The sequence below is a fragment of the Mastomys coucha genome, unplaced genomic scaffold, assembly GCF_008632895.1.
Source record: "Mastomys coucha isolate ucsf_1 unplaced genomic scaffold, UCSF_Mcou_1 pScaffold12, whole genome shotgun sequence".
In the NCBI taxonomy this organism is placed as follows: Eukaryota; Metazoa; Chordata; class Mammalia; order Rodentia; family Muridae; genus Mastomys; species Mastomys coucha.
In genome coordinates, this window is record NW_022196894.1 from 40109259 (window position 1) to 40135707 (window position 26449).

Below are 26449 nucleotides of genomic sequence, written 5' to 3' on the forward strand. Positions count from 1 at the left end.
ACAACAAGGGACTACAGGAAAGTGGCCATGCTTGGGGAAGAGGTCATTTGTCAACAAGCCAAAGGTGTCTATTTGGTATTCCATTTACCTTTTGGAAGGCAGAGTTAAACACACTTTATAGACACCAAAACTAAGTAGAAAGTCCAGAATCACTAGCCATAACTATCAATGAATTCTGATTAAGAACTCAAGTCTCATAAATTCAGGTGGTATGTAGTCTATTACACTAAGGAGATAGAGAAATTGCGTTAAGTATAGTCTATAAGATGGATCTATTTAGGACACGATACTACTCATCACCCTTAACAAGACAACATGTAAATATTCTTTTAAGCAAGCCCCAAAATATTTGCTTAAAAAGCCAAGATTTATTGCTGTGAAATCAATATCTGGTATTTTGAAGAAGGCAGAAGTGCAAAGCTTTTTTTGTTATATGAATTAGAGTGAGTTTTTATTGCCTGAATCATTCAGTTTCTCTACATATAAAACTTAAATCGGATTAAGAAACATGGTTAGACATGCCTTCATAAACCTTTATTTTCTCTACACCTTTTCTATACCTTTATTTATGCTCTAAGTCATCTTATCTTGAGACATCTTGAGAGATGCAGTTCTCAGAGCTTGAAGCTGCACCTCTGTTTCCTTCTACCCCCCATTCATGTTTAGCTCTAGGAAGGGGTCAGCATGTAATGGAGCTATGGCTATAAAAACAGAGGAGCCCTCAGAGCTTTCTTCTCCATTAGACGGAGCAGTCTGCTTTCTCTCCATGGTTAGCTAAACAGGCTTCTGTGTTACGGGCATGTTCCACTCTTTCATACTTCTGAGACTGAGGGGGTGTGTGCACACACGTGTGCAGAATAAAAAATATGAATGGCTGCATATGCCAGAAACTATTTGATATTTTAAGAAATATTCTATTTTCAGTGCCAAATATAATGTGGTAATTTTTAAATTAAGGCATTCACATACATGCCTTTCTGCTTGGTAGCTTCTTTTATGAAGTGATAGCCATATATGAATAATGAAAAAAGGCAAAAAGGCCTCAACAATATGTTTCTTGATTCTGAAATTTAGTTCTTCAACTTCTCTTTACTCTGCTCCCTTTGACAACTACAGAAATAGATATTATACTCCAATTCCCATTTTCTAGAAAGTTCTTTACCAATATGGCCCTAGGTAGTACGAAGGCAGTGGATTCTTTATAAGCACACTTGCTGGAGACAGGGGTACAGTCTAAACAGGTGTCTAACAAGGCTCTCGTTCACAAAAGCCAAATTTAGGGAGAGGCACATCCGAATTGTGAGGCAAGTGACCTGACACCAACAGAGACCTACAATCTTCTATTTGCAACTCTCACTTTTTTGGGGGGCATATCTTATGATACCTGCAATATTCCTATTCTGAACAGTTTCTACTGATCTTTGTAGCTCACCTTGTTCTAACAAAGGGACACTTGAAGTCTATTGGCTAACTTTAATATTTCTCATCATTCTGAGGTGATGGTCCTGAGAGGGAATTGAGCAGGATTATGAGTGTTCCTGTTTGCCTCCTTGTAAGGGTCATCACTGATGATTCCTAACACCCTGGAGCACACTGTACAAATCAGGGGAGGCTCTGACAATAGCCAAGACACTTGGGTCCTTGAGAGTGTGTGTAAGGGTTCGGCATGTAAGGCTTGAGCTTTCTGGTTTGATGCTTCCTAGTTATCAAAAGTACTTATGTATCTCAATCTCTGAACCTCAAACTTCTCTCACATAAAGCAGAGAGGGACATGGTACTAACACATGCCATAGGGTGGCTACAATGGCTCAATGGGATACTTACCACCCAGCATTTATCATAGGGACTTTTGGGTTTTAATAAATTGCCTATTAAATGCTGTGTACCGTTGTGAACAGACCTTCCATCTCCTCATTCAGGCATGCTTTCCCCTGCCTGTCTCATAGCTTTGTAGAACAGAGCATGCCCCAGAAATTTCTTGGTTAGAATTTCAAAAGAACAACAAGAGATAAGCACAACCACTGAGAAAAAGAAATGAGGCAAGATCAAACATTTTAGCTTTAAAAACTACAAAGCTACCTAAAAGTAAGAATTTAGAAATTTATCAGTTTGACACCTCCCTTCTGTCAGTGACTGTGTCTGTGAACAGGATACCTTTTTACCTTGCCTTCAGACTTTAAAAATAGAAAGGAAAATATTAACAAGTGCAACTGGATTGTTGTCAAGTAAAACCAATAAAAATGATTACTCTAGCTATATAAAAGTGGTCCATAAAACCTTAATAATCAACCATATGTAAGCAGTGTCCACTGAGTAAGCTGACAGGGTTCCCATGTTTTATAAACAACATTTATGGACTTTAACAACTCAAAATTTCAGTTTTTATGAGTTGTATATAAATCTGGGAAGTGGCTGAAGCCCCATTTCAGATCTAAACCTTTTCTGAGGCATCCTGCCAAGTAATCATGAACACCCAAGGAAACCCCTCTCTAGAATATAGCTTGGTGAAACTGGGTTGTCCTTCTGAGAGCAACAGAGTCGGATGGAACTAGAAAGAAGGGGGGCTCTAAAAAACATGAAGAATTTCTCTAAATCTGGACATGTACACTGAATTTTTAGAAATTATCGATGTTCTTCTGCTTGGTTTGCTCATAACTTAGTTACTTATATATGAATGATACAAAAATCTTTAGCATCATAGGTTAAATTGCATCTGGGCCATTGTTTGTTTGTTGTTGTCCTAAAGTAATATTGCAAATAGACGTATTCCATATATATTTGCATGATTCAGTTGAGATTATTAATGTGATTATTTTAAATGCCACTCTCTGAGTTTCATCACACTTTCCTTAACAAATGAGATTGCCCTGATAGCAAAGGAACATAGCTTTTGAATCCTTGTGACATGGACTCCTACACCATCAGGAGTTATTCTAAATAGGCGGAAATAAAGGAAGTAAGAATGAAATTTCAAAGGGAAAAAAAGAAGAAAAGATAAAAGAGGAGAGAGGTACGAAGATAATAAGTTAACTTTTTTTCTCTTCAAACAGAGAACTGCAAAACAAATGCAGATTTCCCTGTTTCCCTGATTGGTGTTGATAATCTCAGTTTGAAAGATGTAATGAGACTATAGCAATAAAATGTAGGGCTGGCAAGATGGCTCAGTGTGTAAAGTCACCTGCTGCCATGCCTGATGACCTGAATTTGATCCCCCACATACTCATGGTAGGATGAGAGAACTGGCTCTAGCAAGTTGTCCCTGTTCCTCCACATCCATGCGTCAACCACCCACCCCAGCTTCCCAAATATGTGAGCATAGTTTTTAAGTTAAAACAAATAAATGAAATATAACCAAATCAACACCCAGAATCCTTGGGTGGCATTGCTAACACCATAGCAGCAGATGTTTTAGGATCCTCTTTGAGGAAAATCCATCAGCAGTACTGGGGGTGAGGGACACAAGCAGAGAACTCCATCACTGAAAGCCAGTGTGCATACTTCCTGCCCAGCATAAAATACCAAGGACAATATCGTTAAAGAGGTTTTAAAAGTCCTCCCCTCATCAATGAAGAAGGGATTGTCCTATAGGCTCTCCCTATAAAAGAACCATCTTCTTACAAAGGAATCAGAAACCATTTGGCGAAAGGAACACTGAGAGTCGGTTGCATGCAAACAGAAACAGGGATACATAGTTGGGCAGCTGAGGGAAACAAGAAAAGAAAGCAGTATCAGGGTGAGAGGTAGTCAGCAATAAGAAAGCCATAAATAACAAAGGGCAGAGGTCAGTATTCTAGTCCTCGTTTACAAATAATTTCCATTGTATTAAAGCAATGAGCAGAGCAGATTTGAAAGTTTTTATCTTATTTTCTTGGATTGTCTTCTAGGACTTATTTGGTCCCTGCCTGTATGGTACATTGCTAGCTTGTCTCTTAGTTGCAGCCACAGAAACTCAAACCAAGCATGGGAGCTGTCCATTTCCAATTTGTACAGTCCTTCTGAAAATACTGCTATGTTAACCAGGGCCAGAATGAAACTCAGTGAGAAGGGGGAAGGGGAACATGAGGCAAAGGCTCTGGGAATTTGGGACTGATATGATATGATAGATCTTCTTGTCGCCTTTAGCCTCTGGGATGCCATGAGATTCATGCTAACTGAATAATTTGTGCTTGTCACACTGAACAAGCCAGGCTGGTAGATTTCAGTCCAGAGAAGCTACAAGCTGCAAATTCAGAATCTAACTGAGGCGAAAGTATCAATCCAAAGCTAAAAAGCAATTTACATAAAATCATACCGTGTATTTGTGTCTAATCTCTAAACTTCAGAAATCCCAGTTTAAAGTATAAGGCCTGATGAATCAAAATCCATTGTCTGCTGCCTCCTGGGTTACCTTCCCACTGAGTTTCACCTGTGTGCCCAATGGCCTTTCAATGCACCATATACAGTCTCATTAGTTCAGATAGTTTTCATCTAGAATTTGAAAAGCTTAAGACAGACTATGTTCTCTATTTTCAGACACGTTTTAAATCAAATAAATGATTAGAATCTACAAAGTTGCAAGAGGACTCTTTAGGCAGGTAAAAAATAAAAATGCTATCTATAAATTAAACCTGGTCAATTTCTATTCTTCCTGCATGTGACATTTATTGAATACTTACCACATAAAATATTATAATCAGTCACTTAGAATGATAAAGTATAATATTAACAAAATGTTATTTGCCTATCCTTAAATATATTAACATATAACATTTTATTATAGATTAATGTATAACACAATGTATAGTATTTATTAATATATTATATATATTATATACTAATATAGAGAGAGTTTTTTTCATTGGCTCACCAAATTCTATCAACCAAACAATGAGTATATATACCTAAAATTACATCATATCTTTGTGTCTATTCTTCACACTTTGAAAATCCCAGTTTAAAAAATATGATCTAAGCAATGTCAAACATGTCAAATACTTAAAAGCATGATTGACTTCCAAGAGTTACATAATGACATTATAGGTATCTTCAATGTGGTTCCCAGACTTCATATGTGAGCCTTGAACTTTAAGCCTAAAGAAAAGGAATCAAGACAATTTTGTTGAATAAACTTAAACCAATGTCCTATTCACATACCTTGGTATTACTGGGAAAATGATATCATTGTCTGAACTGTAAGTCCAGGCCTCTAGGGCAGGTATGTAGCTGCAATAAAGATCTAAACTACATCACTGGTAGAAAGAACCATGATCTATTTAAAGCTGGAAATATAAGAGTGGGCTGATAAGTATGATAATTATTATACTCTAGAGGTTTAAATGAAAAAATAGACCTGAAAACAGAATAATCATCTGCCATGGTTTAATATCTAGGCAAAGTTTCAATGATCGCTTTATCAGTCTGAAGGCCAGATGTTTTAACATTTTCTGGATTAGTGTTCCGGTTCAATCTCATAAACTTTCCCAAGATAGTGGTCTGGATCAAATTTAGTCCTTTAGTCTTATGGATAAATCTATAAAGTTGTAAAGGAGCAAACAAATCCAGGTAAACTGACACAGAAGTAACTTTATCTCTAAAGATTTTTGGAGTTGAAAGGTACAATGGAGTATCTTGATTGTCAATTTGAGGAGAGCCATCTGGATCAGTAAAACACACCTCAGTGAAATGTGTCTGTGGCGAGGATTTCAGAGAGGGTTAGACTCAGGAGTCTTTGTCCTAATCAATAAGATAATTTATTCCATTGATTAACTCAGAATAGACTTTAACTGGTAGTGGTGTTAAGGAAGGTGGAGGTCTAGTTATGTGTGCCTTTGAAGAGTGTATCTTAAAATCTCTGTGTCTGTCTCTCTCTCTCCTCTATCCCTTCTCCCTCCCTCTCTCTCTGTCTCCATCTATCTATCTATCCATCCATCCACCCATCTATATCCCCATCTCTCTCCATCCTTCTCTCCCTCTTCCCCTCCATCTCTTTCTTTCTTTCCCTTCCTCTCCCTTTCTATCTCCATCCATCCATCCATCCATCCATCCATCCATCCATCCATCCATCCATCCACCTATCCATCCACCTACATCCACCACCACCCCCAATCTCTTTCTTCCTAGCTACCATTAGGTGCAAAACTTTGCTCTGCATACATTCTTGTTGCCATGACATTTGGCATTACCATAGGCTCATGGCAACAGAGAAAGCCCATCATAGACTACAACATCTGAAGCTGGGGACAAGATAATTCTTTTTTTCCCTTAAACTGTTTTTCTAGTGTAATTGTCACACTATACAACATAAAAGGAATTCTTAATCACACCAGACAAGGGAAAGCCCTTGGAGATACTGGTTTTCTCCACCCTAGATATGCTGAGGTGAGAGACAAAGCCAGCTTCCAGGGATGAAAGTCTATTAGATTTGTATTGCTTATAAGATGTTCTTTTCTAATTCTGTGCAGGCTCTTTGGGCCATCATAACAAAAATCACTCCAAGTTATAGCTCCAAACTGAAGAGAATCCAGTACCTTTTCATATTCACAGTCAACTCTCAATTATTTATGCATATGAGAGAGTGGTGTCTTTGATAATAAAATGATAATTTATGGAGGTTTTTTGTTTTTGTTTTTGTTTTTGTTTGGTTTTGGCAATATCAACAGACATATTTTCCTAATTGTGTCTGACCCCAGTTTGTGTCATAGTTAATATTCTCCAGTTACAAACATATACAAACATTCTCCACATATAAGCAGATACCACTCGCCAATTGGTGGTGGGTAGAATGCCCAGAAACACACTGTGGGATAGGGAAAAGGAGGGTTGAGATTATATTTTTGTTGCTTGGCAATTCACACACTAGATAATCAATAAAGAGTTGGCTGTATTTATAGGAGGCCCTTCCTCGAGCCAAATAATCACATTAGTTAATTCCTATCCATGAAATAAATGTAGTCTCAGTAATTACTTATTAAACTAAGTCTATCAGCATACAGCACATTTTCTTTTAACTGGGATTATCGAGCTTGACTGTTTATATCAATCCAATTAAGATAATTGTCTGATTCTCCAGTACTAGCTGCCATGTAATTCTTTCTGGGTTTTCTCTCGGGCTTGTAGATTTGGGGGGGATTCACCATAACTTTTGTGATTTGAAGTCAAGCTGTCTAGACAGTTCGCTCTGGACAGTGCAGGTGGTCTGGCTGTAGGCTTAACATCCCATCCGTGGTGCATCCAGCCCGGGTCCCACCCTCGCCATGGTGCTCACCTTTCTCCTCCTCAGCTTGGCTGCTCTCTGCAGTCTCCGTTGGAGGCTGCGCTGCCTTGGTGGCAGCATCCTCGGCAGCAGGGGTGGTGGCAGCAGCATCAGTGACAGCAGCAGGCACATCGGCTTGTTTAGGCTCCTCCTTGGCTGGGCCATCTTCAGCCTTGGAGGATGGCGAGTTATCAGTGGTAGCTTTAGCAGCACTTTCTGTCTCAGCTGAGCCGGCCTTTTCCTCTGAGGGGGCCGCATCCCCCTCGCCCTTCTTCTCCTCGGAAGGTGCATCTCCTGCCTTGCTGGGCTCCTCAGCCTTGGGGCTGGTGGCTGGGGCTGCATCGGTAGTAGCAGAGCCATCTCCCTCCTTCTTCTCCACGCCATCAGCAACGGGAGCATCATCCTTCTCCTTGGCCTCGGCCTCAGCAGCTGGTGCATCACCCTTCTTCTCGCCTTTGAGCTTTTTCCTTGTTATGTGTCCACGGAAGCTAGCCTGAATTTTGGTCGCAGCCTTATGAGCCTTATCTTCCGGTTTGACACCATCTTGCTCAATCTTTTGGTCCTCATCATTCTTTTCAACCTTTGTGGGGGGAAAAAGGGGACAAAAAGAAAAGCTTAATGGGTGGATAACTCTTGAGTGATTCTTTATGTGTTAAGCCCGTTATGGGTTGGGGAGAATAAAAATTCGAATCAGTCTTCAGGGACACATTTCACCAGTCATTCCTCTTAGAGATACAGTTTTGATGTGTCACCCTCCCTGGCATGGAGGATGAGGTCCTTCCTTCTCAGCCTCCCTAAGCAGGGATTACAGACTTAGGTCACTACCCAAATTCTATCTTTCTTCTGAGCCCCCCAAGGAGTCCTAGGCATTCAGGGGGTATGCTGGGGAAACCCTGTAATTCCAGTACTCAAGAAAGGGAAGTAAGGAGGTTAGGGGCAAATTCAAGGCCAGCCTGGACTACATAGTGGGTTTCAGGCTAGCCCAGGCTATGGTATAAAACACACTACCCTACTTTAAATAATGCAAACTAAACAAACAAACAAACAAAAATCACTGAAATTAGTTTTGTACATATTTCCTTTCTCAAGTCAGTGTTATTCTGCAAACCAATCGAAACAGGCCTTGTTTTAGATGCACCTCGACGATTCAAATCACATTTGCCTTAGATTTTTATGAAAGAGCTCTCAAAGATACTAGACTCTTAGGATTTCTGAGGACTCTTAAGCTTAACGATTTAAGAAATATTATGCAACAACCAATGCATCTCTCTCCCCTAAGCTTCCAAGCATGATCAGAAACTTAATATACCCAAAGAAAGATGCATGCTAAATAGTTCAATAGCAAATCTCATCAGGGTTTTATGCAAAATATAAATGAATTCCAGGGCTTTGAGGAAGCCAGAATATGATGATTCATGATGCTGGTCACCAACTATTTAACTATCTCCATGTGTGGTCTACCACCATCAGTAAGCATACCAGGGCTTCACAATTGGAATATGGAAAGTAGTCATTATCACTGAGTTTTAAAAGGTTAGGAAAAATTGTTTTGATTGTTTTTAAAAAGTGCCCCCATTTACTAAGTCACGATCATAGCCCCAAAGTCATTTAAACCTAAAATTAGTTTGTATTATCACAAATAAAGCATCCTAGTACCGTGGGCATGAAATTAGAATACACACCATTTTACCCTTTGGTAATAACATTTACAGTCTTCCATGTGCTGCACATGACCCTTTTCTATTTGGAAGTTCAGTCAAAAGGTAGGAACAGAAAGTATAGTCATGGAAAGAAATGAACAGGCTAATAAACAAGACTCTGTACCACGCCACTGCTCACCGTGGTATCCTGCCTAGCTGTAAGCGGTCTCTTATCTCTTCCTTTATCCCTTTGTCCTTTCCTCACACACATTTGTATTCTTAGGCTGCTGCGTTTGTTCACATATTGAATTTTACATGCTTGCACACACCCTTCGTTGCCCTCTGTCATCTGCCCCCACCTGCTCTTGCCCAGACACCTCCTCCCAACAAGCCATCCTTCTGATTTCACTTCTTCCTTCTGTGTGTGACCCACTGATTTGCATGAATGTGTGTGGGACATTCATTCCTGGAGCACGGACAGCCTGGGAGAGGCTACAGCACTGAAGAAACTGACACCCTCCTCTCTCAGGGACTATTAACAGCCCATAGAACCGCAGGAAGGTGTACAGTCTCCTAGGCCCTTCTCATTGGAGACCAAAACCTCAGTGAGATCATGAGCACTATGGCTTGGCACAATGACTAGGTTTGGAGCATCTAACTTTTGCTCATATTTGTGAGCCTGTTCTAGGTGCTGTGAATAATAACAGTAGCGTTAAGTAGTATAGGCACTTGTTCTCAAAATATTAATATAAGTCTCTATTGTGTACTATGTCCCAGGCTTGGTCCAAATCCGGCCCCAGCGTTCACTTTGACTTTTGCTCTAGACTAGGAAGTAAGCCACAGACTCAACACGCGGTATGTTTTTCCACCTGTCATACTAGCCTAGCCTAGTGACCCAGATCCAGCTAATCATGATGTGGCCCTATTTGATATTCCTTGGACAGATATATAGAGCTGTCAGTGCTTAGGTCTGTCAGCACGCTAGTGGATACACAAAGATATATTTTAAAATAACATACATGTGATGCTAAAATCAAAATTGACAGCATTCTCTGTAAGATTCAAGGCAATTATTTCTTTTCCCTTAGTTTATCAGACGTAGGATTCTAAACGGAAGGAAATTTACGTGATGATCTCTTTGAAAGCGCCCATCCTCCTCCCTCCTGCCTCCTCCCAGGGTCAGGCTACAACTGCTTCTCTATTGGAGGCACCATCTCCTTCCTGTCATCCTGCTGCTCTTGATGGCTCCTACTGGGACACACACAGCACAATCTGGGGCACCAGCGCATCTGTCCCTGCCAGGAGCCCTCTGCTCAGAGATGAAATCATAACCCTGTAAAATTAACAGTTGTGAATGGAGCACAGAGTAGAGTCAAGATGCTATTTACTGTGTTCTACAGTGGATTTTCTGAATGAGGCACTATCTTATATGATAGGACATCTGTACTTGGACACCAGTGCCAAGTGCTTCTTCAATCCAAATACTACTCCTTCTAAGAATAAACAAACCAGTTTTTTCAGATTAATCCAACATGCACGAGAGGCCCTCCAGGGAGTCAAGAAATCTAGAGTCCCATTAAGAACACAAGTATTGAAAGATGAAAAACAGGATTAAGTAAGTTAATTACAACAAAGAATGTGTAAAAAAAAAATTATAGAAGCCCGCTGCTTTGTAATCTAAAGTATGACATTTTTAAAAATGATGTTTAGACTCCTATGTGTGTACACAATGCTTTCCCTAGAGGACACTGGCTATTAAATAATCTCTCAGTGACAAGCATGAGAAACCTTACTACGAGCTATTAACCAGGGAGGTCTCAGAGAACCCACCAACACCCACACCCACACCCAACTTCCCCCAAGTCACAGGGCATTTCCACTGGTTTTAATTTCCACCAGAATTAAGTTCACTTAATTCCAGAGGATCCAGAGATCAATCTGGACAAACAACAGCTAGCAAAACTCTTCTTTTCTCATCCATTGTGTGATTAAGTCAGCGGCTCAGTCTATGTTTGGACTCAGTTCCTTTCACCAAGTATGCCCATCCCCCAAGCCCATGTTCACTGCATTATAAACTTGGAATGCTTGGCATGTGGTGTAGCTGATACTCCGTGAAACATCATGTTAACACTATCACCATATACAGAGTGTCTATGCTAAGCACACACACTAGTAAGGAGATGGAAACAATATGTTTCATGGGTGCCTAAGGCTCAGAACTAAAAATAATGTTCACTTTTCTGGGATACCTCAGTAAATTTAAGGTTTTTACAGTTATCATGGGAACACTTAAGCTTCCAAGCAAAGCACAGCTTGGCGTGCTATCTACTTCTATATACTACAAAGATTTCAACTTTTCTCTTCTTTTTTTTCTGAGGTAGCATTGAGTTTTAAATATGTTGAAAACTATTATTCTGTGCCACTTCTTTTTTCTAACTGTGATTCTTTCTTTTTCTGTTTCTTTTTTTATTAGATATTTTCTTTATTTACCTTTCAAATGTTATCCCCTTTCTTCATTTCCCCTCTGAAAACGCCCATCTCCTTCCTGTCATCCTGCTGCTCTTGATGACAAGATCCCTTCTCCCTTGCTCACCAACCCACCCATTCCTCCTTCCCTGTCCTGGCATCCCCCTACACTGGGACATCAACAGGACCAAGGGCCTCTCCTCCCACAGATGACTGACAAGGCCATCTTCTGTTATATATGCAGCTTGAGCCGTGGGTCCCTCCATGTGTACTCTTTGGTTGGTGGGGTGGTTTAGTCCCTGGGAGCTCTGAGGGCACTGGTTGGTTCATATTGTTGTTCCTCATATAGGGCTGCAAACCCCTTCAGCTCCTTGGGTCCTTTCTCTAACTCCTCCATTGAAGACCCTGTGCTCAGTCCAATGGTTGGCTGCAAGCTTCCACCTCTGTATTTGTCAGGCACTGGCAGAGCCTCTCAGGAGACAGCTATATCAGGGTCCTGTCAGCAAGCACTTGTTAGCATCTACAATAGTGCCTGGTTTTGGTGACTGTATATGGGTTGGATCCCCAGGTGGAGCAGTCTCTGAATGGCCTTTCCTTCAATCTCTGCAGCAAGTCTGTTTATTCTGCGCTACTAGACAGTATATGTCACAAGTATGAAACTACATAATTTCTGTATTTTATGTTTTAAATAGGCACTCATAGTTAAGAGACTATGCTAGGTCTTAGATGAGACTTTGGACTTTTAAAGGGTATTGGGATTTTTAAAGACTATGGATATTTTATAATTCAACTGAATGTATTTTTGCACTATAAGATGATTACTTGAATATGGGAACAAGAATGGAAGGACATGGCTTAAAGGTGATGTCTTTTGGGAATCAAATTGATAAGGGGTAGAGTTATGATGGGTTAGTGTTAGTTGTCAATTTGACGGTACCTGAAGTCTAAGAGACAAGCCCCCAAGAATGCCCCTGAGTGATTATTTAGCCATTGAGCATTCTTGTGAAGGATTGTTTATGAAGCTACCTGACATGGGATATCTATCCTATAGGTGGATGGACTATTTTTTGAAGGTTCTGGTTTGACTGCATATAAAAGATAAAATGGTGGCGATACAACCAGCTGCTTCAGGCTCCCGGTGCTCGACTTCCCTACCATTAGCGATTGTACCTTTGTACTGTGAGTGGAAATAGCCCTTTTTAAACTTACGTTGTTTTTGTTAGGGTATTTTACCACAGCAAAAGAATAGAATTTAAAAAGCTGAGAATTTATTTAGTAAATAAAAATATGACCAATATGATTGAGCAAAAGATATTTTTAAGAAACATAATCAAAGAGCAAGAGATATGGTAAACAATGTTCCCTCTAACACAAAAGAGTCATCATGTACATGAAAAATTTGATGCGGCCTATAAAATAATGAGAGTAAAATATTAATATACAAATGTGAAATTTAGCAAATACTTAGTTATGGCTCATTTTATTTTTATTAATAACTTAGTTTAGTGAAGTTTTATTCTCCTTGTGATCATGATTGGTAGTTTGTCAAAGTACGTTAGAAAAACTATAGAAGTATCAAACAAGTTTACACTAGTGCCTCTTCACATCCTTTAAATGTAGTTAAAGATCCAGAAAGAGACTGAAATGTATCTAAATGAGAAAAGAGAATGAACATCCTTTAGTTCTTTACATGAAAGTCTTTGCATCTTTCTGGGAAGATGCAGAAGAAAATAGTCAGAGCTGAGACCCACAAAGATCCTTCTACATGATGCTTGCTTGATTTGAAGATTTTTCTCAAGGTAAAAGGAAATCAAAGATCAGAAGAAGCAATGAAACTTTTAAGCCTTTCCCAGCAACTATCATAACTTGATTCAATTACAATTTAAGGTCCAGTAAAAATCCTTTATTAGTTATGGGCAAGTGAGACACTTTCATGACTGAGCAATTTCCCAACGGAATGTGTGAGCAAAGAGGGATCCTGGAATTCCTGGCAGGGTGGTAGTGAGAGAACTTATGTTCTTCCTTAAAGAAGAGTGCATCATATTGCCCCTTCTGCAGAATCAATAGAACACACCCCTCTAAGGGCATTGGTAAAAACCTAGGTATAAGACAAGGTATATATTTATGCTACTCATTTCCTAGGGTACATGCTAGGCAGAAACTAACTAAACTCTTACAGAAACCATTTGGCTGTGGCAGACATGGGGGATGAGTTGCCTGATTGAATCAAGGATCAAAGTCACTAACAGACACAATTAGGCTCTGCTCTCTCCGAGACCACTATTCCTTTGGGGGTCTCTGAGGTGGAAGAGAGAACTCCCTATCAGGCTTCGCAAAAGACTGACATGGCAGACCAATCACAAGACGGACCATAAAGTTTTTTGTTTTTTTGCTTTTTGGTTTTTTTGGTTTTTTTTTTTTTTTTTTTTTTTTTTTTTTTTGCTGTGATGGTTTGAAAGAAAAGTGTTCTCATAGGCTCACACATCTGAATAGTGTTCCCCAGTAGGTGGCAGTGTTTGGGGAAAAGAAGCTTAGGTGTAGAACCTTGTTGGAGGCAGTGCATCGCTTCAAGGGTATAACCTCACTTATCACTAGTTCACCTTTTGCATGCTTTGCTCTATGCCTGCTGGTGAAGGTGCAGTCTCTCAGCTTCCCTTCCTGCTGCCAAGCCTGCTACCTGCTGTCGTGCTTCTCCATCATGATAGAGCCTAATACTTCTGGAACCATATATTAAAAGAAAACCCTTCTGCAAGTTGACTTGGTCGTGGTATTTTGTCACAGAGACAAAAAAAAAAAGTAACTAATATATCTGGTGACAACTGGGATGTAAGGGAGAAACGTAGTCAGCCAATACATATGGGGAGAAAAATGGATGAGTAGCCCAGGCGTGCCCAGAACCACAGCATAGGTGACACCTTCCTACAGCAGTTAAAATGGTGTCACTACATCGTTGATCCTTTGGAAACAACCATTGACAGGTTGTTAAGTAACTCATACCACTTTGTAGAAACTTGAAGCACTCAGCCAGCTGGATAGGTATCCTGGAGATGTTCATCAAACCACTCTCTAGCAGAACTTTTCCTCAATCTCTCTTCCTGCGTAGTAAGAGGCCAGTATATTGTAATATTTCAATGAGGTCTTCATCATGACCATGCAAGGAACACATGTTGCCTGATTCATAATCCAAATATTTGGAAAGCTAAAGACAGCTGTGTGGCCCAGATTGTAAATGATACAGTCTATTCTTAATCCCATGTGGTCCAGTGCTTTTTAAAATAAAATATAGGAAGTCAATATTCCTTGGTTATTTTAGAGCATGGGCCATGAGTAACAAATACGGATCTGAAATCCTGTTCTCCTGTAGGCTTATCAGCTCACCATCTTGAGCAGGTCAGTCTCAGGTGATGTGGGGGACTAACAAGACTCCCTTTTTGTGTCATGATGATTAAATGAGTTCATGTATGGAAGCCATTTAATACAGTCTCTGGCACACTATATATGCTCAGAATGGCTAATTTCTACAAGTCCTCTCATTATAGTCACTCTTGCGTGCCAGGCATGGTGGTATATGCCTGTAATCTCAGCACTTCTAAGGCAGGGAAATCAGGAGTTCTAGACCAACCTCAACTTTATAGTGAGTTAAAGGTCAACCTAGGCTTCATGACACCTTCCCTCAAAAAACAAACAAGTAAAAAAATCACTGACATCATCATTACTATCCCCACCTCAGAGAAATGCTTACCTCATCAAGATATTAAGCCACAACCTGTCAATAAGATAAATATCAAAGATACTGGCTATTCGATGTTATTTATCACTAGGCTTGCTAGTATCCCCATCCAGAGATGAAGACTGGGGGCACTCCTCAGTTTTCTTATACTGTAGAGCTATGTATCTTCAAAAGTATAAGCAGTAAACTGTGTAAAAATGCCAAAAGATGCAGTTCATTTCTTTTCTATCCCTGGGAAGTGAGAGCTGTGTTTACCCTGTCAAGGTAAAGTAACAGCTCCACTCATTTCCCACCTGACACACACTAACTGCTCCCTTCTTCCTCTCCAACTTTACTCATCTCTTAAGTCTCTGCATGTCTAGCAGAAATGAGGAAATCTAGTCATTTTCAAAATATATGACCTTCATCTGTTACCACACAAAAAAATTCTCACTTTAGTATTTTTTTTAATATGTGCAACTGATCAACTTATATCTCTTGTGTATCTTGAATAACTGCCTGAGCTGGTCCTGAGAGCTGCTCTATGCATTTATGACTGGCAATAACTATAGCTGGTAGAAGTTATAAATGCTAATGCTACACATTTTGTGGGGGATTAGTTTGAGAATGTCTTTCCCTGAGAGAAAGAGTCATTTTAATTTCAGATTTTTTTACTTCATTTGACACACCCCTGTGGGCAAATTAATAATACCTGAATGTCATGTACCTAATCTAGAAAGGGTACATGTTATCTATCACCAGAGTGCATGTTATTATGAAATTTATTTGTTGAGGGATGAAAAAGAAACTGGAAATTTTGAAAAGGAAAAGATGATGATTTGAATTGGTATGTGACTCATTGTGGAGTATTTTAAGCTTAATAATATTATTTCTCAAAGAATCCCAGTGAGGTAGAATAAGTAAATGTGCTGTCACCATTCCAAAATAAGGAAATAAACAGGCAAGAAACTCCACGGTAAGTAGGGTGGATCTTCTATATACATACAATGTCATATTTTATACTCTAATCAGAGTCACACAGTTATTTAACAACAGATAGAAAGTATCATCAAGTATGTAGTAATTCTAATATCAGCTCCAAGTCTGGAAATATACAGTACCTATAAAAGATATGGAACAGGACAATACAAACAAAATGAAATTTGTTATTTCACAAATGCCAGAAAAATGGGTGAGCTATCTGATAATTTTTTTGTTTTTCATTCCTTCACGGCTCAGTGAATAAGAAGTCTCAAGGCTATGTGCTCTTAAAAACAGTATGTGTCCCCATCAAAAACTAGTACTGGGGGTAATGATCATATATATGTGAGATGTTAACAACAAATCAAAAAATACATAATTTTATGCCTTAACCATTCTTCTAAACACTTCATTATGTTTGTTATTTATTCACGTGTATGTGCCAAATGTATTTACTATATATATATATATTTTATATAATAAGTGATATAACTCTAGGACCAGTGCTGTAATAGAAAATATGATTTTGTAACAGAAAATGAAGGGACTATGACATAGGGCATAACTACCATACTCAGAACCACACAGAAAGCAAATAGCAGAGCTAGGATTTTAAACAAACCGTTGGATGACACCTGGACATGGAATATCTCCAGAAAGCAAAAAAGTTGAGTAGCCAAAGTGAGAACAAGGCCCCTCTCATCTCCGTAGATCTCCCCTCAAGCCTCCTAGGCCGAGGCAAAAATAGAGGGTGGGGGGCGGGCCGTACAGTTCAGGGTAGGGGCGGGTAGTACAGTTCAGGGTGGGGGGCAGGCAGTACAGTTCAGAACAGGGCTTTGTTGAAGTTGGTGTTTGGTAATGCTGGGCAGTTTCTAAAAGAATCATGAGAGCTGTCACCCCAGTTCCATCTCCCCCTTTCAAAATCTTACTCCAGTAGAAAGAAGACAGAGTTTTTTTTTTCAAAGCAGGGGCTATGGCATCACAACCTTGTCACCCCACTAATGATGTGACTCAAACTCGTGAAGAATTTGACGGGGAAGATTCACACTTGAGATGTTGAAAGCAGCCCTTCGACTAGCTTTCCTATTAATTTTGAAAGCAGAAAAAGGAAATTATCAGAGAGCAGAGGAAGCAATTCTGAGAGAAAAGGGAAGAAGGGACAGGGGCTAAGATCAGAAATCATGGTTATTTAATTAAATGAGGAAAATAAACACATGAAATAGAGTTGCCCTTGTGAATTCTTACAGGAGAAATGACAGTGAAGGATGGGTTCTGTGATTTATTCCTGAGTCTGAGGATTTAATTCCAAGTCCAAGTATCTGAATTAAATATAGCTTTTTCCTTGCACCAACTATTTCTTTTGCCCTCACAATTGTAGTGAGGCAGACAGTGAATATGGAACCAGCTTGCATTACATCCCCAAAGTTATCATATTACATCATCTAGTGCCTTGAAAGAATGGATGCTTTACCTGTTTTAGTGGCTGATCAGTGTGGAGAAAAACCTTTATAACCTCGCCCACTTTGTGGTCCTACAAGAAAAAAACACTTCATTCTTCAAAGCCACCTACCTAGGAAGGGTGATCACCTCCTATCTGTTTTTAAATTCTTAAGTAAAATTTACAACTTCTGAATTAATTCTTGTGGCTCTCTCAAAGATTTTATAACTCATTCTTTAAGTAAAACAATTAAGCTAAATCAAGTAAAACAGGGAGGTATTGTTTGGTTCTGGGATAGTTATGTTAAGAAAGGTTACTTTGCCAGAGCCAGGCATGGTGGTACTTGCCTTTAACCCTAGCACTCAGAAGGCAAACCCAGGCAGATCTCTGTGAGTTCAAGGCCAGCCTGATCTACAGATAGAGTTCTAGTACAGCTAGGATTACACAGGGAAAACCTCCTGTTTTGAAAGAAAGGAGTTCTAGCGAGCAAGCAAGAGAGCTTGTGGAAAGCCAGAAGTCTCTCCTACCTTCTTTGCTCCATGAGATAGGATGCTACCATTTTTCCTCAAATTCTGATTTATTCATCATAAGCTAGATTCCTCTGTTCATGTGTCTCAGGATGAGAACAGAGGGGCATGATTAAAGATTCCCAGGGGTCTTCAGTAACCCTGCCTTCACAATTTCCTCAAACTGAACACAGACAGGGCATCTAGAGAACCAGAGTTACTCTGAGCTTCTGATAGAGTCTCAACAGAGTGACAGTGACGTGAAACAGAGGTGGCCCCAAAATATAGAGCACACACTCTGAATCATTGTGTGGAATCAGGAAACTGATAGGGCTAGTCGGAGGTGCAAGGGAAGTCTGAAGGAAGATTCTTATTATTGTTGATTTTCCACTGATCAAATACCTGAAACTCTGCCTAAGCACACTGTTTCTATATTTTAAGTGTTTTAAAAATGGCACGGGGTGCTGTCACTATAATACTCAATATAAAGCTCAACCTAAGAATCTCTCTTAATCTGCCTTGCACTCGTCATACTAAGTTAAACTAGAATAAAACACAACAGTGTCTTTAGCATGCTTCTACTCCTGCTCTCAAAAGATTTTTTTAAGTATGTTCATTGTTTATCAAGTTAAGAAGATATAGATTGCTTTGGAATTTGGGTTCAACGTAGTCTTCTAAGTGAGAGCTGAACTTCAGTCGAAGAAATCTCCACACGCTTCAGATGCCCCAGTCTAGCCAAGGTCTGTGTGCTTACTGACAGTGCTTCTTGGGATCTCTATCTTACGTGTCCACCGAAGACATTCACATCCCTCGTGAGCCATCCCAACAACCCCCAGCTCCTTGTCTGAAGAACTTTCTTGCTCTGCTGCAGTTATATGATCAGTCAGTAGCATATTTATTCTGCAAAAATTATAAATTTTAAAAATATATACATTTTAAAAAATTTTTTCTGAACCGTATGGTCTCTATCTTGACAGCTCAACTCTGTCACAATCATGTGAGACATAACCCATGGACAATGCCTAAAAATGAGCATGCTTGTATTCTAATAAAGTTTTTTATGAATTGGGAATATGTGCATTCTAGAAAATACCGAAGAGCCACAGCATATTTTTACTGATTTAGAAATCTTTCAACAACTTAAAAATGTAAAAGCTGTTGTGAGGCTGCACACCAGTTTGCCAACTTCTGGGATAGGCTATTAACTTTATCTTAAATTCCCATAGTATCTCTAGCTGCATTTGTTTTGTGTTAAAGCTATTCACGTACTTTCCTCCCTTATACTCTACTATCCTATAAATTCTTGAAGGGAAGAAAAACTGTCATAATAATGATGTGGATAATAAAAGCTAGCATTCATTGATTGCTTTGTCAGACCTTCAGCTAAGGTTTTACATGGAAATTCTAACATGTAGGAAGTAGACATTACTATAATTATAATATATGAGGTAAGTAATGTTATTTTACAAATGACAAAATTAATGCTGAGGGAGGTTCTATATTTAATGAGTGGAAGATCTGGGCCTCGGCTGCTGCCTTAGCTGCCTGACTCTGGAGTTCAGCCCTCCTGACTGTTTCACACTCAGATTATGATTTAGGATTTATATCCTGAGAGTATGTGATAATAAGAGACACTCAAAGTGAGCCCCCGGGAACAAGGTACAGGGCTATGGCAAAGGCCCTTTGGAGGTAAGCAAGCTTCAGAGAACTGAGAAATGGGCAACACTGAAGTCTGCCTGCCTTAGGAGAGCCTTTGCCCAGATATTTCTGACATCATGTACAATGGTCCCTGGACATGTAGTAAATAAAATAGCAAAAAAAGAGGAAATATAGAGAAAGAAGAGTGAATGGTGGGGAAACGCAGGAGCAGAAGGGCCAGGCCTGAGAGCTAGCAGTGCAGCAGCAGCAGCTGCACTCCCAGGAGGGAAGAAATGAGCGACAGCTGGAGGGACCGTGTGTGCCATAGAAAAGGACTTGCCTTTTGCCATCAGAGCTGAGCAAATTGCTTATGTGTGAAAGGTTTGCGGAACCAAGTTAAATGGTGCTAAGTCACTAGATAAAAGATCACACCCTTTAGCTCAAGACACCTGCCTCTAGAGATGACTTCTAACAATCTCCAGCCTGGCTGAGGACAGGCAGTCAATGGCATCCATATTAGCAAAGCAAGCTGTGACCTGGTAACAGGACCATAAAAGGTTCCTTAAATCTCCCAGGGCTGCTCAATCTGTGCGAAGGAAAAGCAACAAGGAAAGGCAGGCAGGCTGCAGGACCACCAAAACCAGCAGCCTCTGCACTACTGGGAGCAGCAGGCAATGGCCACTCTCAGTGCAAACTAGCCTGGCCCAGGCTTCCTGCAACAGGATCTGCATCTTAACAAAATTAGGCACATTAATACAAACAGTACTGACCACAGCACCCACACTGCCTTACCTACCTGTTCTGTGAAATCCACAGCTCCTTCTGAATAGCACTCTACGTGGAAAGATGTTTTCAAGGATTAACTGTTTATTGGATTCATAGAAATGAAGAATATGGGGGGAGGGGAGGAGGAAGGGGAAGAGGAGGAAGAAGGGAGAGGACGAGGAGGAAGGGGAGGAGGAGGAAGAAGAGAAGAGTTGTCAGGTGTCCAGGGCTATCTACTTGACCCTCCCAACCTGCCTGAGACTTGTGAAAGTCTTTACACTTCAGTGAATTCAGTCTGCCTATCTGATGGGTCAAACATTCTATCAGCAAATGATTATGTACATTTTTTTCTGATTTTTCTATTTCCCTAGAAAATGAAGCATCTGAAATTCATGATCTAATTCTAGAATCTAGTTTGGGTAGAGTTTCCTCCCCAGACTTTGGCCTCTCCTGTCACTGACTTTATCACAATTACATATACTTAATTGTTTATACGTATTAACATAAGCAGAAACACATGCCACTTCCAGTAGATCACCAAGCTGAAAATGAGAAAAACCTGCGCCAACTGTGGTCTGATGTTTGGCTCCTTACAGTGGAGGGTGCCTTTACTTTATATAGTACCTATGAATTGGCAAATGAATCATTTCATTGTCAAATAGGCACTATCATCCTGTAAACCCCCAGCTGATAGCATGCTGATATGAGCTCTTCCCAAAGGCTGCTGCTACACCATTCATTAGTCAGCAGAAAGTCGCAGCTTCCCCAAAGCCTCTGTGATAAGGGAGGGAAGGATTCTAAAGGAATGCCTTAGTTACCATTCGAAAAGTCACACTGTGAGTGTATGTGAATTATATGATCACAAGCTGGCTGGAGGTAGAAAGTCAGATTGCCAAAAATAAAGAAGATATGCAAACACTGTGTGTGTGCAGTGTGTGTGTGTGTGTGTGTGTGTGTGTGTGTGTGTGTGTGCGCGTGTGTGTGCTGGCCAGCAGTGTCATCTTTCTACACAGTAGTTTCTGCATGGTTCTAGGTTCTTTCACAGCTGCCATCTCTTAGGCGGGGAACTCAGGAAAGCTAGTAGCCAGGCTTCTCACTATTCTTCCGTTTGTGAGTGTGAAGTCATGTACAGACCAGGACACAGCCCCATCTCATCACCAGTGTCCGAAATTTATTCATGTACTGAATGAATGAACAAAGCCGGTGCCAGGTGTTTCCAGGCTAAGAGGAAATCTCACAATATCTAAATTTTGCTACATGTACGGTAATTTCACTTCTTTGCACCTGCTTCATTAACTGTCCTCCCAGGTTTGAAGAAGAAAAAAAAGTAAAGACTGTGTGCAGTTACTCAAGAAACGGTAAAAAAAAAAAAAAAAAAAAACGTAAATGGATATTAAGAATTATGAAGGGTCATTGTTTTCAAATGGAGTCCCTGGTTTGCCTTAGGTGACTTTCCCTCTTGTGACATCCTCCATGATTCTTACTTAGCTTGCAAATGTCTGATTCTGCTGATGTAAAGAAAGCATCCAGCCCTCTGAGGGATGCTAATGTGTCCTTTGCAGCCTCCAAGTCAGGAAAAAAAAAAAAAAATGAAGACAGGCTTCCAAAAGACCCAGCTAGCTTTTCCCATTCTTTCTCACCCGCTGTGTAACCTTGACACCACCCAGGTCTCTATGCATAAGCAGGAGGAGCTAGAGGACTAAGAAAGGAGCCCAGCTCATTGTCCCTCACTGTTCTTCTGAGAAGTCCAGGACATAGGCTTAAGCTTTTTGTTCTTCAAGCCAAGCCCATGGAAGAAGCAATTACCTCCAAACAGGAATTCCCTAGCGCTCTGAGAGAGCAATAAGCCTCTATGCTTGCGGAATTGGAGGAGGGGCTCCACTAGTTGCTGACCTGGAGTCCGCACCTCTGAGCAACACTAGGGCTGTGTGGGTGGGGCATCTGAGTGAGCAGTCTGTGCCACGCCCTGACATCCTTAGGATCTGGGGAACCCAAGCCACGCCCTCAGCTCCCTCCGCCAGCTGAGAGGTCGGGACTCTGAAAGCTGCTGAAAGAGGAGCAATGAGAAACAAAGCAATGAGATCACCCGGAAGAATCCCGATCCATCCTGGAAGACAGACAACGAAGTGCAAAGTAGGGATGACCAAAGGAAACAGATGTCAAAATGTAGGGAGCAGGCCAGAGAAACCAAAGCACAGAAAGGAAGCTGAAATTCAGTGTGTCCAAGAGAGAGCAGAAACTGCCTGAGGCCAGTCAAAACCAGTGTTGATTAAGGAAAAAGCAAGCTAGATTCAGCCCCGTCCTCTGCTCCCCAAAGTCTAAGGTCTTGTCAGTTCCTTATTTTATATATATTTTGTATGTCAGGGGTAAGAGGGCGAGCTTCAGGGTGTCCCTGAATCCAAACCATGAGGCAGTGTGTTTAGTTGATGGCTCCTCTGAGTGTCCATAGCTTGGATAGGCTCAGTGGTGCCCGCCCGTTACTTCTCTAGCCCCAGAAAAGGTTCATTGCTTTTAGGCTGAATTATGGAAAAAAAAAAAGAAAAAAGATCAAAACTTAAGAAACACCTAAACTGTAAGTGATAGGAGTGAGGAATTTGGTGACAACTGACTGACTTACCTAAGCCAGATAACATTCTAAAGCATAACATCTAAGTTTTTGTAAATACATGAAGGAAAGCCTGAAGACTGATGCATTGCATGGTGGGAGAAAAAGAGAGGGGTTCAATGCCAGGATATCTTGAGATATACTATCCAAAGTGCTGGCAGAGTGTTGGAGAAAGAGGACTAGAAAGAGGACTTTCAGTTTTCTCTGGGGTGGACCTTGAGGCAGGTAAAAAGGAACTAAGTCCGAAATTGACCACACAGGAAGGCTATTAACTCAAACAGATGAACTAGCATTTGGGGTCATTCTAGTACCCACCAGCAGCCCCTTTTCTTGGTTGTCAAGTTGATTGAAGGCAGAGACTTACTCCACTTTTTCATTTTAATATCAGCTCCTTCTATGGTCTGTGGACTTTGGGGAACACTCTATGAACACTTACGAAAGTAGTGAATAAACCCACTAAGCGATTTGGATTCTTTTCTTTTCCTCACAGGAAAGTGGCCAGTACCCTGGTTGTTCTGGATCAGATTCGGCACTCAGTAGTAACTGTGGGTAGCTGAAAAACACTTTACCCAGTGTTCCTTTCTTCCGCTTGGAGATGACCATATGACAACTGTATCCTTAGACCTAAGCAACTCTTCTCTTCTACGCTTATACTTCGATGTGTCTCTTTCTTAGGTGCCTACTAATTTGACTCTTCTCTTTATCTATTCTCTTCACCCAACAGCTCCTTCTACAATTTAACCAGGCAGAAAGAAGGTCCCTTTGAAACTCCATTTAGCTACCCTCTCCTACAGCATTGCTCTTGAGAATCGCATTTTGACACAGAGGTTCCAAGTAAACAATAGGTTTGTAGTTTTCCTTCTCACTACTGTTGAACTGGCTAGTATAACATGTAGCTTAGAGAGGAGGAGGGGTGTGTGTGTGTGTGTGTGTGTGCGCGCGCGCATTTGCATATATCCCTTCTCCAATGGAATCAGATATAAAGGATTCTGTCTTCCAGCAGGACTTGGCTTTAGCACTCTTGAATGCTCTGTAGCTATGATTCCTGGTATAAGATCAGACACATGAGGACCCTGTCATGATTAGGGGAAGCACTTATGGGAAGACACTTCTGTTGATTTATATGAATTAATGGTGAGAGAGAGAGAGAGAGAGAGAGAGAGAGAGAGAGAGAGAGAGAGAGAGAAAGAGATTCTTTGGTAATGTAGTCATTGGTAAGGTAAGGTACCCATGATCCTGTAAACAACCCTAATGAAACTAATTAGTATATGTAGGGATGGTCGAAAGTAGAAGGGGAATTAGTTGGAAAGAGAAAGGAGATTACTAGGTGTGGGAGAGGGACAAAGGAAGGGACACAGGAGAGGTGGAAGAGGTGAGGATGAGCAAAATGCATTATGCACATGTATGTAGACATCATAATATTGTGTATAATTCAGCTATGCTAATAAAAACACCATAAAATTGATTTTAAAATGGCTTCATCTCCATAACCCTGCAATGTTACTTTCTCCTGTTTCCACAAGAGATATACAGCTCTCCAGCTTCATTTTGGATAAACCTGACATTTCACAGACAGACGAAGAAATGTTCACTTGTGTTATTATAATGCGGAAGTTGTTTTAAGTTTTAAGCTTAACAATTGTCTTTTCTAAGAAACTGTTCATCAGGAGGCTGTTTCCACTAACATACCTTTGTTTCCTGGAAAATGGAAGATTACATTGTTACAAAGTTCAAGTTTAAATAGATTAAATGATTTCTCCCAACCAGATTTCAGATTAGCAACAAAAATGCTCTTCCATCTATATCAGGGATTTGTAACTTTCAGTGTAGATGTCTGCCAACTAATATGATTATATATATATATATATATGATTTTTATAAATATATATATATATATATATATATATATATATATATGTAAAGAGAGATTCATTCACTCCACCTCTAAGGCTGCTGAAGGGAGGAGTCTGCTCAGAAGTACCCAGATGCTTTTTTTTTTTGATGGATTACAGTAAGTGATGCATAGATTACACTGAGTGGCTGCAGCCTGGACCACACTTCTGTCTAAAAATATTTTCCTTGAATACATTGAAAATAGCTATATTGATCAAGTAAGAATTTTCTACTTTACTCCGTTATTTCCAGTGGACACCTAGAGGTAGCTATTTCTACAAAATAGACAATAATCCCTACTCTAAATTCCAATTAAAAAAAATCATAATGCCATGTTATCTCACAGCCATGGGAACAAGTTTACAGAGTCAGTCACTGATGGAGCTGGGACTCCTTAGCCCTCATTGCCTCTGTGTGTTTCCCCAGCCCCTCTGAGTTCCCAGGACCACGTTGAACGAGAAAGCTAAATTTGGGACAAAGTAGATAACTGAATTAGATCATTAGTGTCAAAAGCATGCTTTAGCCTAAGGCATTAGGCAAGTCTCAATTTATTATCCTTCCATTCTGGGCCTGAAAGATACAGATTAGCAGACAAGCTGCTTCCTCTGCTACATTTCAATCATAGAGACTTGGTTTGGCGCTTCTGTGTAGTGACCATGGGTTCATAAAAGCTGAAGAGTATGGCCTGAAAAGAGCAGATTACGCTTTCCTGCCCCAGGAGAAAAGCTCCTGTTGCATAATTTCCTTGAATATAATATCCAATATAAATGCAAATTAACTTTCACTGTTTTATCAAATCTATTAAGTCATAGGCTACCTATTAGTCTTCTACAAAGTTTCAGTACATAGAAAAGTACAGATAGCCCCCATCGAGGGTATGTTTCACCCTTCAGGCAAATGCTAGATCCTAGTGCAACATCCCGGACACACTGCTTGTCATCATTTAAGAGCTAAATGAAATTTATGCAGAGTAAAGGAGGTGAAGATGATGTGATGTAATCTGTGGTAACAGACATTTTTTAGTAAATTGTTTTACTACCACGAGCTGAATGATATTCTTTTGACATTTAAGATAATCTTGACTACTGTATATTCATTGTCAACATGCATCCTGGGGAGAGCAAATTGCTACAAAGAAAATAAATTCAATACCAGGAACACTGTGATCTGATTTATTTTCTCCAAGGTGTTAGAGGTATATGAAATGAGCTCTCGGACTCCAGCATTCAAGATTCCTGCCAGACCTTTCAGTGGTATATAAAAAATAATAATCTGGCATTCACAGGCCAAACGTTTGATTATTCTGATACAATCAGACCTCACTGAAGTCTTGTTTACAAGTGCACTCACTCACAGGTCCATGGGGCCTGAGTGGCTCCTCATCCAGTCTCTACCCAGTGTAGAGCATACTTCTTGCCTGAAAAACTCTAAAAACAAAGACAGTTGCCATCTTCTTTGAATATTGAGGTTTGTTCAACATCATCAGAGAAATTTAAAATCTGATGAATAAAAAAAATGCATCAAGTCACGAGAATCCTTTCCTAGGTCTCCCCAGACGTTCCAGATGAACGTCTTAC

The 26449-nt window shown here is 40.2% G+C and overlaps 1 protein-coding gene across 1 annotated transcript in view; it reads right to left on the reverse strand.

Moving 5' to 3' along the window:
- Gap43 (growth associated protein 43) overlaps window positions 1–26449 on the reverse strand; it is a 95376-nt gene that overhangs the window by 38801 nt on the left and 30126 nt on the right. Inside the window, exon 2 of the mRNA XM_031363891.1 lies at window positions 7244–7811. Within this exon, the coding sequence (XP_031219751.1) occupies window positions 7244–7811 (568 nt within the window). The remainder of the gene's footprint in view (window positions 1–7243; window positions 7812–26449) is intronic.